Source organism: Capsicum annuum, chromosome 1 (genome assembly GCF_002878395.1).
Source record: "Capsicum annuum cultivar UCD-10X-F1 chromosome 1, UCD10Xv1.1, whole genome shotgun sequence".
In the NCBI taxonomy this organism is placed as follows: domain Eukaryota; kingdom Viridiplantae; phylum Streptophyta; class Magnoliopsida; order Solanales; family Solanaceae; genus Capsicum; species Capsicum annuum.
Genome location: NC_061111.1, coordinates 199313463 through 199331825, shown reverse-complemented (window position 1 = coordinate 199331825; position 18363 = coordinate 199313463). Strand labels below are relative to the sequence as shown.

The following is an 18363-nucleotide window of genomic DNA, read 5'->3' as shown; positions in this document are numbered from 1 at the left end:
CTCCTAATACATTATCGCTTAAATTTAGAACATTACCATCCTGAACTTCTTCGGCTAGCACCATGCTTAAAATTTTTTATACAGGAATCAATATTTTGGATAAACAGTTGAAATACTTGTTACGTTTAGCTAGCAAGAAGGAGAAGCAAAATGTGTAAAAAAGATGGTAAAGATAATTTAGGAGAATGAAGAAAAGGGTATAGGGGTCATAAAGTGGATATTTTATATTTTTCAGAATTTTGTTATTAAAAAAATTTCATTTAAGCAAAATTTAGTTTAAAAAATAATAAAATGAGTTGAGTGACTTTTTGAGTAAAAGATCTTAAGTTGAGTGACTTTCTGAGTAAAGTCCAAAGTTAAGTGACTTTCTAGGATAAAAGTTTAAAGTTAAGTGACCTTTTAAGTTATTAACTCCAAAATGTGCTATCATCTTAATGATTGCTAACTTTTGGATGAAAAAAGAGAACTAATCTATTTGTTAATTTTTCAATCTGTTTTCACTTATACAATCATTTTTGGAGTCATCAATTAACGCCAAACCTCTGATATGCATACAGTTCCTCTTAGCATATTATTATACATTAGGTTGTGGTCTTCATATATTCACAATATATATCTTTTTAAATGTTCTCTTATATAAAGTAAAATTCTATCTCGACAATAGAAGTCTTTAATTTCAATTGAATATTAATCACAAACCTGTAGAACTTTTCTCTGTTATTTAAGAGATGTGTTATCATTTTATTATGATACAATTTTGATTAAATAGCACAAAGTTTTACAAGAATGAGATTTTACTGATTTCTTCTCGGGTATTTAGTCATTATTTAAATTTTTAAAAGGTTTCACTTAATTGAGATAGGATATCTTGTTACATTAAAATTAATTTTATCGTAAATAATGTAAAATAAGACTAAGGTTTAGTAGAAGGTTAAGGGGATTATTTGCATTATTAGAGGTTTAACATTAATTGAGTGGTGTTCACAACATAAAAGATAAGTAATTCAACAACCTTTGAATGCTTTAAAAGGTTAACAAATGAGGTCCCTAGGGCTTGTTCAAGTAGCAATGATTGAGGTACGTGTGACTTAGGTCATAGGTTTGAGTTCTGCACCGTGCTAATTAAGCCTGGTATTTCAATGCACAATTGTTGAGTCCCACATCTTTGGGATGTGGATTTTCTGGCCTCCTCATATGCTCTTGGACAATTCTCACCTCTAGAGCTAGATTTTGTGGTTGAGTTAGGCCCAAAGTCGATTTTTAACATGGCAACAGAGCCAAACCCATCCCAATTTGCTTACCTGACGTTGGGCTCCATCTTGTATCGTCCACGCTCCTTCACTTCTAGGGCAAGCTTTCGGGGTTGAGTTGGCCCAAGCTCTATTTTCAACACCTACACACTAAAGATGCAACTTTCCTTTAAAGTACATTGGACACTTGGTGTTATTACAGGAGATGACTCTTGATCATCCAGTGGTGTTTGTAGCCCAATTGAAGATTAGTTAAACTAGGTAGTTGATTGTAGTCTGCTGGAAATTGGCCTTCTTTCCTATTTACTAGAGTTTTCTATTTTGACTGTTGTTTGACATTTATTTTTGTGCTCAATCTCTGGATTTAAGGTCAAATCACAGCCAGTCATTGACAAAGAGAGGCACTTGGTCTGGTAATTTCTTTTCTTTATCTATTGTTGTTTCATGCAGGAAATTACCTAACTGGTTGATAAAACTTGTCAATTTTCTCTGTATTTGAAGCTTGTCTATTTCTTCTCTGCTTTTGGAATGTCAGTGCATATATTTATCTGTTATTTAAAAATCTTTGGCGAGGGGGCTTGGGAAGGGAAACCACAGTTAAATACAGGTAAAAGGATGCGTATCATTACATTGGCTTCTTCCTTACACTTTTTGGAGATCTCATTTAATTCTATATTTCATGAAATGCCTCATGTGATATGTGTTCTTACAATGTCCCAATGATCTCATCTTCCAAATTCATTTTGTTTTATCAGCAACTGAGTGCCACTACCCATCACAGGAAAGATGGGTAGAACCAGCTGGGTTCCATTGTTTCTGATCAGCCCATGATTGCTCTGTTCAATGGTCTTAAGTGCCAGTTAACTTCATAGAATTACTGAGAGCCCCTGGTGCTTTTATAATGAAGTGTTTGAACTGTCGAAGTGCTAATTGACTACACAATTACGGAGAGCTTGTGTTGAGATGAGGTTTTTTAGTAGTCCAGTACCCGTTGACATTGTAGAATTACACAAGAGCTCATTAGTCTGCGTACACTTACCCTCCCTGGATCTCACTTTGTGGGAATATACTGTGTATGTTGTTGTTGTTATTTTCTGAAGCAGTGTTGAAGATGGCCTAGCAAAGCTGTACAGTCTGTTATTGCTCATCTTTGCTGCTGCTTTTTTTTTTTTTCCTTGTTGCTGATAAGTATGGTTTATCAATTTCTTCGTTTTCCTTTTGTCAACCACTTAAGTATTATTGTTATCTCATTTTTGGTTTTACAAATCACCCTTCTTCGGACAATGATGCTGCAATAAGATTAAAAACTTGATGCATTCTAGTTATTAGCAATTGTTAGAGGTGGTTTGTTTCACAGACAAACTGTGTGTGGATAATACCAGAGGTATAATGTGGTGAATAACAATTACTGATTATTTAGTGCATTTGTATTTGTCGTCTAACATTTGGTTCATCATAATACAAACTTACGACATCTTTGACTTCAAGTGGATAGAAATTTGTTTTCTATTAAGGCAAAAGGTCCAAATGGATAGACCATTTTTGCATAGTTCAGGGGCAAATTTGTCCCTTTTCCCTTGTGAAAAAGGCCCACCTGTTGGGAAGCTTCTATCATTAGAAAAATAATGGCATATCCAGCAATATTGCACCGACATGGTATATTTGACCACTCTTGGAGTATTTACCTTTCTAATAATAAATACTCTTGGAGTATATACCACTCATTTGTTACCAGAACAACTATGCCTAGATAGAACTCTACTAAGAATGTTATAATAACAATTAGGTAAATCTGTTTCCTTGCTAGAAAAACTACCTTTGTGCCCTCATGTTTTTTTTTAAGAAAATGTTCTGGTACCAAAACCAAAAGTTTACTTAAATGATTATTGCACACGTACACATGTTACATTCAGAAATGTTAGAAATCCTTATTATACAACGTTATCATGATTTCATTGGATTCCTTGCATTAAATAAGACAGCTTACTTTTGGGGTGTCTTTTTGTCATTTTAATTGTTTTTCCTATGTCGTGTTAATATGCGTATTCTTAATTTATCTTCTAACACGATCTAAAATTAATTCATCATATCCTGATTATTCCGTTACTATTTATGTGTGATATGGAAATGGTGACGAGAACTTGATTAATAATGCAGAGTATTATATAATGATTATTTTTCTCTAATGGATGTTATGAGACAACCCTTTAGTGTATTTTGAGGATTTGCATGAACATAATCCCTATTTGACAGGAGTATGTCAAGGAAAATGTAGCCATGCAATGTTGTTGCAAACATGGCTTGCTGTGTATGAGACTACGAAGCCTTATATGTTGAAGTTGACGCTCTTTTTCCTTTAGAAAAATATTTATTTAAGTGCTAGATCAAAATTTAAATGCTATATATATAAGAATAAAGGGATACATGTGGTGTGTGATCTAATGGTTTTTGTTGATGTAGTCAAGTTTCTTGCCATCTTGATCAATAGATTTTATTTACTGCAACTATAACTCATTGTATTGTCTTCATATAATTGACTGCAGGTGTGGGTCGCATGATCATAATCTCTATGCCCTTGATTATGAGAATCACTGCTGCATTTATAAAATTCGATGTGGCGGTAGCATATTCGGTGCTCCTGCACTTGATGAGGTGGTTCTGAGTGACCTTCTTTGTGGATAGACTTGCCCTTCTGGAAAATTTTGGCATTTTTAAAATGTTAAAGAGTTTGGCTGTACATTTCTATAAGGGCTAATTAGCATACCTTCCTTGAGATCCATGAGACTGAGCTTCAGTTTTGCCCCTCATCTTATGAGTTCCATGTCAATAAAATTGTACACAGCGAAAGCAATTTTTATCAGATATCTGATCGGAGATTACCGTATATTGCATGTTTTTTTTTTTTTTGAGCTAAAGGTAACTACCATATATTGCATGTTATTATATGCTTTTGCCGTGTACTACATTGCTTTGGAAAAATTATCCTTATCAATTCTAACATCTTAGTTCCAGTCATGGATATTCTGCCTTGTTTAAGCAACCTTTCTCTTCTAATATTCTTAACCTTTTTCTTTAAAAAACTTTTTAGGTACATGAAAAACTCTATGTAGCATCCACTAGTGGCAGAGTAACAGCACTATTTATTGGGGTAAGGAGTTGTATTTATATTTCTTTGAAGTACATTTTTCTACTTTTCTTATGGAATGTAATAATGATGGACCAAGTGGAAGAAAAGTTATTCGGGACCCTCCTCATGTCACAACTCATACCTCGTGAAACAATTTGCATGTTTAGTAGATCTATAGGCAAATGTGTTTCTTGACATTAATCTTCTTTCCTGTTGGTGGTTAGAGTTCTCCTTATCTTCCACTAGTGCTAGCAACCTTTTTCTGTGTCCAGAAATCTCATACTATCATCTTAGCTCCATACAAGTTCATACGGTCTTATATGACACTGAGTAGTTACTTGTTTTTGCCAACAAAGTAGGGAGTATATATAACATGTCAAAGCAGATAGTTAATGCTAGTTTTAAGCTGTACAAAGAAACGGAATATTATGCTGGCTGCATTTTTGGCGTCTGATCTCTGTGTTACAATTGGTATCTAATTAAGATGTGAGTTAAGACCTTACCAGAATAATGTCATCATTATGTGAGGCATTTTGTTTTTTGGCTCTTGGCAGAGTCTGGGCTAATGTGATTTATCATTATATCACTGAAAGCAATCAGTATGGAGATATAGCTTTTCTCTTTCCTTTATAATTAAATTTTCAGCGGAAAAGGGGATACTAATTTTATCCTAGTCAAACATGTAGATTGTTAAGAATCTGAAGATATTGTAAAAATCTCTTAAGAATCTGTGATTGTGATAGAAGTTTATGTAGTTGTAAAGCATATGTAAAAGGTAGAATCGTGATAGCATCTGAATAGGACAAAGCTTTTACATTTAATCAATTTTCTTGTTTCTTCATTATGCAACAGACGAGTTTCTCGTTTGTTTCTTTATCAGATCAAACCCCATTTCCCCTTCCTTCACATTTGTTTAGGTGACCAACTTTGTTCAGAATCTCAACTGGGGAAGCTATTGTTTCAAAATTTTGAGAACATGTTTGTTTATGAATTACCAGAAAGGCAGCGTTTGTTTCAAAAATTTGAAGAACTTGTTTTGGAATAGTTTTTCAATCTTTTGCAAAAACTACTTTTTAACCGAACACCAGGAAAGAATAGTTATTATAGCTTTTTCTTTTCTTTAAAAACTGAAACTCTTAATTTTTTGCTGTTTGGTTGAGAGATATTTTCTGGAAAAAAGAAAAGAATGAATATTTGGTTGAAAATTCAAACTTCTCTTCAAAAATTTGAAGCAAACACTTACTAATCCCAAAATTTATCAAAAATTGTTTTCCCTTGGACGTTGTCTCCAGAAAAGTTACAAATGTTGTGACCCGTTACAGATGAATATTTTATTTTAGTGATAGTTTCTTCAGCTTGTGTCTTATGTGACCTTCATATCTCACCAAATTCACTAAATGGAACTGCCATATATCACTCTCTCCATTGCTTTACAAAAATTAATCAATGCACTCCCAAATGATTATTTTACTTGTAGTTGCTTGAGTTATCACCACGTCATCACATTTCCCTCAAAAATTTATCCATTATCTCAAATTCTCAATACAAACTGTTACAAAAACAGCAGCTCAGTACCATTCTCTACATAGTAATGGTATCCAAGAGATAACTCATTTACCATATGTTGAATCTAAAGTTGGATGTTGTTAAATGTTTACTGCTAATTATCACAAGACAACAAGATTGGTCGTATTACAGCTCCGCTGGTTACTAAAAGAGTTACAGATATGTATGTCTTAAATATTATGGGACCTTTTGATTATCAAAAAAAATAAATTATGGTACCTTTATCAACTGCCTATTTATCTCTATGGCATACTAGGCCAGTACATAATAGAATTCGTCATAGAATATCTCTTTAATCCTAATACTTTCTTGCCGTCTTTGGTAATCTTTTCTTTGCCAACCCTCCACTCAAGGAGAGAGATGGAATGATATGTGTTGCTCCATGGTATCAACAGCATACACGTACTTTTGTTTAATGTGTCAAAGCATTACCTTCTTGTACTTTGCAGTATTGTCAATATTTGCTTCTTTGCAATCCTGCTAAACAAATTTTGATCTGCAGGCTCTGCCATTTGGTCAACTATGGGCACACGAGTTTGGAGTTCCTATTTTTGGGTCACTTTCAATCAATCCATCATCTGGAAATGGTACTTGTTGTAGCTTGCTATCTTTTTGTCCGTGACTAGATATTAGGCTGACTTTTAGCCTGCAGGTGTTGATATACCACATTCCATATTCACGCGTGAGGGCTTTCATAGTGCAACACTTGGCTAGTCCATTTTCTCACCCGTAGGTTGACTTTTCGCCTGCATGTGAACCCTACATTGTGTTACCTGTGGTGGAGGGTGTTAGAGATACACAAAATATAGGTGTATAAAGGCATCTAGAGCAGTGTCTAAAGGTCTAGGACTACAACGATTGTCTTAAAATTTTGATTGGACCCTCAGATTTTCATATTTCTTATGTTTTTTTTTATGATGTTATGGACCGTTGTCCAAATTTTAGATGGTTGGTAGTATGTGCTGTTATGGTGTGTTTTTTTTCAGATGTCAATTTCAACATAGCTTGTGGTGTTGCAGTTATATGTTGCATGGTGGATGGAAGTGCTGTTACGCTGGATACTGAGGGATCTGTCATTTGGAAGGTAGAACATTAATTTTATTGAATTCCATGTATTCCACCTTGTTATTTGGATATAAGGAGGGTATTTTTCGGTGGTAAAACTGAAATTCTTAGAAGCTGCATGGAAGAGGCAAATCCAAATATAGAAGAACGAACTCCTCCACTTGACCAAAACACAATTGGACGAATATTCACATTTTGACTCACCAAAAAACACAACTTATCATTATATAGTTACTTTCAAATTCAATAACTCTGTAGAATAATTTTTTTTTTAACAAGGTTAACATTTGTATTGATGCAGTATTTAGTACTGTAGTACTGAAAGCCCATATTTACAAGGAAATAATTGCAAAATCTACCAATAGAGAGTCAGACCTAAATGGTGCTTAAGACATCTAAGATTGCTTCAGTGTCACTAGAATACAATTTGGTACACCAAAAATAGAATAGCAAAATAAAGTTAAGTTTAATACTTTGAACAGAATTTCTTCTATCTTCAAAGCATCTATCATTTCTTTCCTTCTAGATGGTCCACCATATATATGATGGAATAATCCTCCATCTCTCTTTATTCCCTGCACCACTTCCTGCCTCCTCCCAGCTAAAAAGAGTGTCAGCAATTTTGCTGGGCATTATCCATGCTATGCCTCTGAGATTGATGAAAATCTTCCATAGTTGGTCTGTTATGCTGCAGTGTAGGAACAGATGGTTAATTGTCTCCAATTCTTTTTCGCGGAGGAAACATCTAGAGCACAAAACAATATTCCTTTTGACCAGATTTTCATGTGTTAAAACTTCTTTAGCAAGAAGCCAGGTGAAACAAGATACTTCGTAAGGTATCTTGATTTTCCAGATGTGTTTCCAAGGCTAGTAATTGAGTTGTGGCTCAATCTGATTCAAGATCTGGTAGCCATAACTAACCTTGTATATTCCACTTGTGTTTTCGCTCCACCGTAGGCGATCAACTCCGTTTTGTGTCCCCTGAAATTTTTTCAGCTGATTAAATAGTTCCAGAAGTCTAGGTATCTCCCAGTCATTTAAATTTCTTCTGAACCTCAAGTCCAACCATGTTGTGTCCACATCTCACCTACTGTTCTTTGTCGATCTAGAGCCAAGACAAACAAATCTGGGAACAGGTCTATGAGACACCTTGTTCCAATCCATTTGTCTTTCCAAAACTTGGTCCTGTTTCCGTTAAACACTCTAATGTGAGAATGATCTTTGAGAAAGGGCCAAAAACATCTTATGGACCTCCAGAGAATGATTCCATATGGAGTGGTGACCTCCTTGGAAACTCAACTGTCTTCCTTCCCCATATTTGCTCTTAGTGACTCTGCTCCATTAAGTTTGAGGTTTATGTGAATATCTCCAAAGCCATTTAAGCTTCAAAGCTTTGCTTTGATGCTTCAAATTTCTGATGCCAAGTCCTCCTTGTCTCTTGCTTAGGCGATCTCAGGTTACCGACTCTCCGGCCTCGTGGTGATATCTTTCCATTTGACTAGGTGAGAAGCTCTTTTTTCTTTGTTCCCTTGTCTCTTGCTTGTGGTGATATCTTTCCATTTGACTAGGTGAGCAGCTCTTTTTTCTTTGTTCCCTTGTCAGAGGAAAGTTGTCCTGATTTTGTCCAGCCTTTGAGCGATTCCAGATGGGATTGGGAAAAGGGAAAGCATGTAGGTAGGCAAAGCATCCAGGATAGCATTAATTAAAGTGAACCTACCCCAAGGACAAGTATTGTGATTTCCACCTTGACAATTTCTTCTCACACTTCTCCAAAATAGAATCCCAAATTCCGTTGGACTTTGATTTGGCTCCCAGAGGCATGCCAAAGTAAACAGTAGGTAAATTGCCCACTTCACCTCCTAGAATTGTAGCCAAAAGCTCTATATCAGGTACCTGATTTATGGGAGATCTTCTTCCCATTGATGTGAAGACCTGAAATAGCCTCAAACAAAATTAGGATCACTCTCAAAAACTTTAATTGCTCCTCTTCTGCTCCGCAAAATATTAGAGTATCATCAGCACACTGGAGGTGAGTGATTTCCATTCTTTGATTATTGTTCCTAGCCACTTCAAAACCTTGGACCCAGCCATTAGTACTCGCCACCTGTATCATGCTATTAAGCCCTTCCATGGCTAAAATGAACAGGAATGGGGACATGGGATTCCCCTGTCTGATCCCTTTCTGAGAGTTGAAGAAACCTTCAGGCTACCATTGACTAAAATTGGAAACTTCACTGTGGTTATACAAAACTTTATCCTGTTAACCCATTTGTTACCAAAGCCTATCTGTCTAAGGATTTCCAGGATAAAATCCCAGTTGACATTATCATATGCTTTCTCAATGTCGAGTTTGCATAGAATACCATGTTTTCTTGGGAGATTCTAGAGTCTACTGCCTCATTAGCTATCAACACAGCATCCATAATTTGTCTGCCTTTTATAAAGGCCATTTGTTGAGAGTCTACCAGGTTTTCCACCACTTTTTCAACCTATCTGTCAAGACTTTAGAGATTAGTTTGTAGAAACTCCCTACCAAACTAATTGGTCTAAAATCTTTCAGCTCCTTTGCCCCCTTCTTCTTTGGAATCAAAGCTATGTAAGTAGCATTGAAACTTTTTTCAAACACTTCCTGGGAATAGAAGTTGTGCAAAGCTTCCATGATGTCATGCTTCATAATTTCCCAACACTTGATGTAGAACCCCAACGTGTAACCATCTGGTCCTGGAGCTTTATCTTCTGCACACATCTTGAGGCAATTATATACTTCCTGCTCTTCAAAGTCACCCTGCAAAAATTCTTTTTCAGCTTCTGTAATGGTTGGAAAGTTTCTGATATTCACGGTTGGTCTCCATTCTTCCTGCTCTGTATATAGATTACTGTAAAATTTAACTATCTCTTCCTTTATTTTTTATGGTTCCATTATATTTTTCCCTTGCACCACTAGTTTATCAATGTGATTGTACCTCTTGTGGGCATTTGCTACTTGATGAAAAAACTTAGTGTGTTTATCCCCTCCTTGAGCCATAGTGCTCTAGATTTTTGTCTCCATGCACTTTTCTCATTCCTGAGGACTTCTTTAAGATCCAAAAATAAGCCAGCTTTTTCAGCCACTTCTTCCTCTGTAAGGATCCTAGTTTCCAAGATAAAGTCCAGTGCTTCCATTTGACTATGCAATCTTGACTTTTGTAGATTTAGATTTGTTGTATCACTCCTACTCTGTTCCTTGAGCTTCCCTTTGAGGGCTTTGAGCTTGGAGGCTAAAATGTAATCAGGTCTTCCAGAAAATTCAAAAGAGTTCTACCAATTTCTAACTTTATCCACAAAACCCTCTTTCGACAACCATCAGTTCTGAATTTGAAATACGATTTTGGAGCCTCCCAAGTGCCACAATGAAGAGCAATAGGAACATGATCAGAAACCAATCTCTGCAGAGACCAATCTCTGCAGAATAATTTTTCAGTGAAAATATTTTGTATCTTTGTAGATTAACTTTTGTACTATGAATTTATGCTAGCATTTAAGTTTTTAAAGGCATGGTGTGTTACTCCTCTTGAGCTAATGTGGGTTATTTGGAAAGAGAGGAATGAGAGAGCTTTTGACGGGGTGGAGATGAGCTTTACTAAGCAGTCTTCGATCCCTTATTTTCTTTTGGTGCACCCATGCAGTTCTTGTTTGTGTAGAGGATTGTGTGTCTTTTGGAGAGAACCATATTTTATGGATTTCTCTTTTTTGGTATACCTCTTGTATACGGCCATGTTGGCCTTGTTATTATCAATGAAATCTTTTACGTGATTAAAAAAAAGCATTTAAGTTTTCCTTGTTGAAAGAACATACCAACACTTCACTCTTTAGCTTCTTGGGTCCATTCTTTTGTCTGTTATGCATTTATTGAAGATTGAGTATAATGTTCTTATCTCATTACGAGGATGCTTTTTTAGCTAGCTCTACATATGTATCCCATAATCACTTGCTCTCTTCTTCTCCTTGCTTAGTTCAAGTCTGCACATGGTCTCAACTATAATCTGCTTCGGACCTTGCTTCTTTTTCAAGTATCACCTTTACTCATTTGATCGTATTGAAAGTCAAGTTGTGCGTTTAAATTTAGCCCATGAGTCAATAAATAATGGTTGTAGCACCTTTCCATAATTGTTGCATACTCTCCAACACTTCTTCCTTCATTGGAAAATCCCCGTCAATTTTGCAACCTGGTTTTCAATGTTTTGAGCATTAAATTTTGCATGCAAGAAATTTTTTAGAGACCTGCTTGCTTGCTTGACGGTAGGAAAAGAGTTCCTAAACCTTCCCTTCCTACCTGGAACACTATTTCCGTCACTATATGCTGGATCACTTGGAAAGAAAGAACTGCTAGAACTTCTAATTTATTTTTTTCAAGAATGACATTGTACTTTTTTTTTATAACCGTAGTGTCTAGACCAGCTTGCGCGCACCTCGACTAATTCCAGGGATACTTGCCACCAGCAACAGATGCCAGGCAACTCTGCCCACCAAGGCTAGAACAGATGGGAAGAAATCACCTAATGTTTGTCTCTGTTGGGAATTGAAACTGAGACCTCATGGTGTTCAACTTAACTTCATTGAACCACTAGGTCACACCCTTGGGTGCAGAATGACTTTGTACTAAGCTCACGTAAATTTATATTCTGCTTAGTTTTTGGTGCAACGCTGGTGGTGAATTTGTTAAGAGCCTAAAGCTATGTTTTACACTATGTGTTCATTACATTCTATGTGATTCACATATTTTCTGATGTACTATTTCAACCGTCAGCTGGCTTACATCAATAAATTTGACCTTATCAGGAACAAACTCGCAATTCCTTTCCTCTGAAACATTCTCCCCTTTCAGGGTTAATTTTCCTGAAATAACCTAACCTCTTACACGATCTGAAAGCCAAACCTTTAGTGCTGAGATAAAACCATTTTCTGATTGCCATGGTTGTAAATTTGAACATCTGTAAATAGGATGATGTGGTTGTAAAACAATTGGTGTTGTTGAAGTGTGTGACCATCTCATCTAAAAGCATAAGTTGTTAGAGTGTATACACATTTATGTACATTATATTATATCTCAACATGCCCCCTCACATATTCTTTTTGTCTTTATGAGCCAAGCACGGGAAAATTCCTTTTTTTGATAATGGGTGGCAGTAAGACTTGGAACTTAGACTGCTTGCCCGCTCTGATACTATGTCAAAGTGTGTGACCATCTCATCGAAAAACTTAAGCGGTTATAGAGAGCACAGGTTTATGTATGCAATTGTATTATGTCTCAATAAGCGCAAAAATTTACTAAAGCATTAATACAGTCTGGTTGATTGAATAAGACTATATTCAATACCAAATGAAATTGGGCATCCGATCTCTAAGTTGATGCACATCTGTCCATTTCTTGTGAGATGTCTTTTTTTTTCCCCGATTTTCATCAATTATTTATTTATTTATGTTTTTATTTTTTTGTGAAATAGGTGAGTACAACTGGCCCAATATTTGCTGGGCCCTGCATATCTCGTGCACTACCTGCACAGGTGATTATTTCTCTCAATAATATCTTCTATATTTATAAATTGCATCCAACCACACTTCTATTTTAAGGTAACCATTCACAAGGAAGCTAAAACACATGCTGGGATCACACAGCCTACTTTCTTTATTCTGCGTAGCTGAGATGTACCGAACTTTTTTGGTGACAGGAACAAGCATGAAAGTCGTGATGTTGTAGATTTTAAGGGCTTATGCGATATTCCTTTCCTTTATGAGGGTGAGGACGTAGAGTTTTAGGTACCAAAAGTCACATTTGAATTTCCCTTGATGGCTTTCCTGCTTCCTGCCCAAAGTTCTGCTTCAAATTAGTAGTAGGGTGTCTACCTGTAAGTGTAGACCTTAGTTTGTGAACCATAGTCCGATTTCTTGATGACTCTGCCAACCTTTTTGACCTACTTTTGTTTTTGACATTCATCTATACTTTCAGTTTATTGTCTGCTTCTATTTTCAACAACAACAACAACAAGAAGCCCTGTGTATTCCCACACAGTGGAGTCTGGGGAGGGTAAAATGTACGCAGTCCATACCGCTACCCCCGAAGAAGTAGAGAGGCTGTTTCTGATAGACCCCCGGCTCAAGATAAAAAATTGTAAACAAAAGTCGTAATGAAACGTGAAGCAGGATGAGTGGCTTAACAGGAGTAAAGGAGTAAAGAATCAGAAATAGTAAAATAGAACTCAGAGCAATACAGGATAGGGGAACTAAGAGCCATAAGAAATAAGAAAAACGAAATCTGGAATAGGGTACCCGCCTAGTAGTAACCTACACTCACAGACCAAAGCCACCCACCACACCCAGTCTCTCCTGACTAGTGGCTCCTACCTATCGACACAGTCCTACGATTACTGCAGTTAGCGTAAAAGTTTCACCATACAAGTAAGATATCAGCTTAAGTAGGCCTTTCACAAGTTTATTTTTGCTGTCCTTACTATTCCATTCTTTGCATTCCCAAAGCCTTTCTAATTTTTTAGTAAGTAGTATCTCAATATCCAAATGCTCGCGAGTATGAATATTCTCCTTTTTAAATCTCTACAGGTAATTGTTTGCTCAAGAGATGGCAGTGTCTACTCCTTTGATTCGGTAAAGGTCTTGAACTTCAGTTGTTCTTGTGCAGCATATGATTATGACATTAATGATTATTGACTAGCTTAAAGAACATACTAAGCTAATGGTGCATTCTCCGTACACGATCCGAGATTCCAAGCATACTAAGCTAATGGTGCATTCTTATTACCAATGTGTACACAATCTGGAAGAAGTTTTCCTCAATCTTTTAAGGAGCTTAGAGCAAATTTTGGCTGTTCTGTCTGACCGTCGGAACAAGCTTTTTAATCTGTCTCTTTTCTTCATTAGGCTCCTCTTGCTCCAAAATCACCTGCACATAGGCTCCTCTTGAATTTTATTCTTGTTACAAAAATAAATGTATTCTCCTTTCAACCTTAAGCTTCATTTTTGGATACTTTTGGACTGTTGAGTTCATACAACAAAAGTGGCTTTCTTGTTTACTTGATTGATGTTAAGATGCATTAGTCCAACAGGAAAGAAGGTAGGTCAGCCTCGGAAGAGCACATGTAGAACTTCCTACTTGTTATTTTCTGTCATAATGGACTCCAACTCAAATGCTAGTCAAACATGCGTCTGATGTTGGATACTATGTTGTTTCCTGCTTCTTTCTTCGACATGTGAATCATGAATCTCCAAATGAATAATATTGGTCTTTTATACAAGCAAGAAACTTGTAGACAACGAAACCTCCTTTTCCGTCTATGCAACCAAGCACTAAATTTTATAGGCACAGGAAATTTTACTGCTAAAGTTGAACATTGCATGTTGTATGCTTTCTTTAAGAACTTCAAATTTTTTCTTAATCAGATGTAGATCTTTAAACCTCTTGTAGTGATTTTTTAATCTATGATCTGTATAACCTATAAAATTGATGAAGTGTGTAATCTGCATTTTTGCTTATAATTATTTTTATATATAAGAGCTATTTTGCATTCTATCTGTGTCATGCATGCCAAATTGTCAGTCATTTTTTCAGCTTTTCTCTCCTTGCCCATGCTCAATACAAGGTTCTGGCTGTGTCTACACTACATAATTATCATGCTCCAAGATTGATACAGTTATTATACTAAAATGAGTCCCTAGTAGATGATAATAGTGTTATTATTGTATGTCGCTGTTCTTCCCTTCTTTTTTCCTTTTGATGTAGTATATTGTACTTTTTTGAAAGCTATTTTCGTTAATCCTAGACGTCCTACGTGTTGTTGGATTCACTAGTCGTCCTACGTGTTGTAAGATTCACTTAAGAAAAAAGTGTGTCAAAATGACCTTGACTCGAAAACGTGTATTATTAGAGAGATTTTTGTTGTTTTGAGAATATAAGATAAATGAAATATTTTCTTTAATTGATGCCAAATACAAATTACAATATTTAGAGACAATTGTCCTTCTTGATAAGTTATGAATTTCTACTAAATGGAAAGGATCTTGCTTATCTCCAGCGATCTCTCTATTTTGAAGTTGGAATTTACAAGATAAAGAATCTATTTTATTTTTCAAAATTCAGTGATAAATTCTAACCAATAATTCCTAAATCAAAACCGCCCCTCTAATTGGTATCATTAATCATGTCCAACGTGCTGATAAGATTCTCTTAGTTAGGCTTAAGAATATTTGCTATTTGTTGTGATATAGGAACAAATGACATACAAAAAGATTCAGATTCTACCTTCTCTGTTATAAAATTCTGTCAATATCGATATGCTTCACTTTGTGATGTTGAATTAGAGTGTATGTGATACTAATGACTGTCTTCTTGTCTTAGTACTACTTCATAGGTAATGTCCAAAGGTATTCCTAGTTATTCCAAGAATTGTTTTAGCCATATTATGTCACCAGCACTTCCAGGCTCCAGCTATCTATTTTGAATTACTGTGAGATTTATTGCTTTGCCATGTTACTATATGGCCCCATACAAATGTTCAGTACCTTGATGTTGAATTCCTGTCAATAATGGATCCTCCTCAGTCTGCTTCTGTATACATTCCTCTTTTTTCTTTTCAAGAAATCCTTACCCTACAGAGATCTTTACATATCTTATAATGCAATGGACTGTTTCAAGATTCTCTTTTCGAGGAGAATGCATGCAAATGCAATAGTAGGTCGTTTGTGTGACAAGTAAATTAGCTTACCTAGATGTGTTTACTGGTCCTCTCTTATTCTCTGTGAAATTGTGTGATCATCTCATATAAGTAAACCACATGTTTTGTTGGCTTGGTGTGTTATCAAATCAAATAAGGATATAGGAAAATAGAGCCGAACAATCCCTCGGAGCAACACTGATAATAACGAAGTAGAAGAAGTCCTTGGGGTAAAAGCAAATTGAAGGTCAACAAATCAAGGCTAAATTGCTAACCTCCCGTCTTTTTCTTAATTCTAAGATGTTAAATCATGGAAGCAATATAGGCATTGAGCCATGGCATCATCCCCTTTATTTTTGATATTCAAAGAGCTCTTATAAAGTCTGATGCCTCTTTTTCTTGTGATCTCTTGATGCTGAATAAAACAAAAGTCTGTAATTTAATTATGTTAAGTCTCTGGGTATCATATTTTCTAAAGCTTCTGACTATGGATTGATAATGCACATCATTCAAGTTGTACCATACACAAGATTATCTTAACTATTATTACAGATGCCGGGCTGACATTCCCCATGTGAAAGATTGAGATACATTTATATAATATTGGCACATCAATGCATCAAATCTTTGATCATGTTGATGTGGTTTCATGTTCTGTTAGGAAAAAGGTGATTTATTCTGGAAGCATGATATTGGACATCCAATTACTTCGTCTGCCTATGTTGATGAACACTTGTTATTGGCATGTATTGATTCTTCTCTTTCTCATAGGTGATCTATTGTAGTTCTATCATGCAATGAATTATTCTATGGAGCTTATAATAAGTAAATAAGAAACTTAATCCATGTGTGTATATATGACATTGCCAGGTTACTCTGTGTTTGCTCCAGTTCTGGAAGTTTACATGTTCTTCAAGTCAGCTTGAATTCTGACGTTTCAAATCAACCATGTAATACGGTGCGGGAATTTGCGAAGTTTGAACTTGGAGGAGACATCTTCTCCTCCCCGGTGATGATAGGTGGGGAAATATTTGTTGGTTGCAGGGATGACTATGTGCACTGTATTAGACTCCAGGAAGAAATACCAATATGATCTATTACATCTTATCTTTTACATGCTCGATCTGTGGGTATACAAACTCCTCATTATCAAATCAAATATTGGGAAAGATGACATGCGAATTATCTGAGGGTTGGACGATGGAAGAATCAAGATCATGAGGAAACCACGAGCATCCTTCTGATGCAGGAAATGCTATGGTGAACTTGAGAAAAGATCTGATGAAGTGTGCTTCTTGGTGCACATTAGGTGCCCTATGAGATTTTGTCGAACGTTTTGCATAGAGAACGGATGGCTCACACCCAGAAAGAGAAAAGGGGTCGGTGTTTCCTCGGTGAAAGGAATGGTTAGTTTTTATATATCACCAACAATTTGAATTGAAGGAGATACTCGGTGCAATATCATGAAGATTGTTTGGAAGGACTAAGTAATGAATCAAGTCTCTTTCCATCGTTGTCGCAACACTCATTGGTCTTCACCTCAAGTGCTTTCTTCAATGAATCCAAGTCTACATTCGCGGATAAGAAATCAAGGACTTGTCAGTAGTTTCAGCTAATGTGCTCACCGTCCAGCTTCATTATGACAGAAAGGTGCTCCACTTAAATCCTGATGGATGTTGCTGCCACAAGGCAATTTCATTGTTCTGAGATAACAATCAAGTCTTTTTCCAACTAATGTGCTCACCACCCAGCTCCATGATGATCAAAAAGGGGCTTCACTTAATAGCCAGATGGTTGACATTCTGCTCGTCTTTTGGTTAAGAAGTTCCAAAAGCTAGCTCATGAGGTAGCAATTGTCCCAGATCATAAAAGTAGATGATAACTCAATTCTCTGAACCAATGTGGAACATACTAATAGCTTCTCCTTCGGCCCGGGGCTGGACCGCTGGAACGTAAACAATATTACACGGGGATCCAGCATTAGGTAAACTAAGAAAGGGATGGTTCTTGCTTCTATCATTTCAACAAAATGGATAGTGGACCCAACTCAATCTCAAAATTAGCTTACAAGGTGAGAATTGTAACATACTAATACTTCCAATTCATGCTTAACATATTCCTGTTTTGAGATGATTTATACCTCAATGCTTCTTGATAACACTTGGCCTCATGCATCAGATAGAATGGACCATGTGTGACAACCACATTAATACACTAATTTTTTTTCTCTAGAATGTTGTTGAGTGAATCAATTTTAGAGGTAAGTGTTTCCTCTTGATAACCTATTTTCTTTTAGAAAATCAACTTTATCAGTTGATTCTTTTTGTAATTAGCGGCTTGTTCAGACAGCTTCTTTTTTAGTTTTCATTTCCTTTTTTGTTTTGAGTTTTGTGATACTAATTCTTAAAGGAACCTAAAAGATTTGGCTTCTGACTAAGCAATTTTAATTAAACACTCCATCTTCGTCAAGAAACTGTTGTGTCTGTGATTTTGGTTCAATTTTTAGCATACGTTTACAGCTGGCCTTTTTGGAATCACGGGTGATTTTGGTTCAGTTTGGTTATATTGGCGGATTTAACTTATATTTATCAATAATGCAATGAACTAATCACATCAAATCGTAACTAATTTGCAATTGAAGTTTACTGTGTAC

At 36.0% G+C, this 18363-nt stretch overlaps 1 protein-coding gene across 10 annotated transcripts in view; it reads left to right on the top strand.

Annotated features, from left to right (window-relative positions):
• The window catches only part of LOC107843870 (putative acyl-activating enzyme 19), a 38615-nt gene extending 20523 nt beyond the window's left edge, over positions 1 to 18092 (top strand). For 3 of the 10 annotated variants that reach the window (XM_047399969.1, XM_047399961.1, XM_047400007.1), the window contains exons 9-17: positions 1620 to 1663; positions 3794 to 3902; positions 4339 to 4398; positions 6446 to 6530; positions 6930 to 7027; positions 12492 to 12551; positions 13603 to 13647; positions 16372 to 16481; positions 16581 to 18092. In XM_047399969.1, the coding sequence (XP_047255925.1) occupies positions 1620 to 1663; positions 3794 to 3902; positions 4339 to 4398; positions 6446 to 6530; positions 6930 to 7027; positions 12492 to 12551; positions 13603 to 13647; positions 16372 to 16481; positions 16581 to 16803 (834 nt within the window). In that variant the 3' untranslated portion in view covers positions 16804 to 18092. The remainder of the gene's footprint in view (positions 1 to 1619; positions 1664 to 3793; positions 3903 to 4338; positions 4399 to 6445; positions 6531 to 6929; positions 7028 to 12491; positions 12552 to 13602; positions 13648 to 16371; positions 16482 to 16580) is intronic. The other 7 variants (XM_047399978.1, XM_016688292.2, XM_047399994.1 and 4 more) reach the window with 6 other exon arrangements.
• The last annotated feature ends 271 nt before the right edge of the window (positions 18093 to 18363 follow it).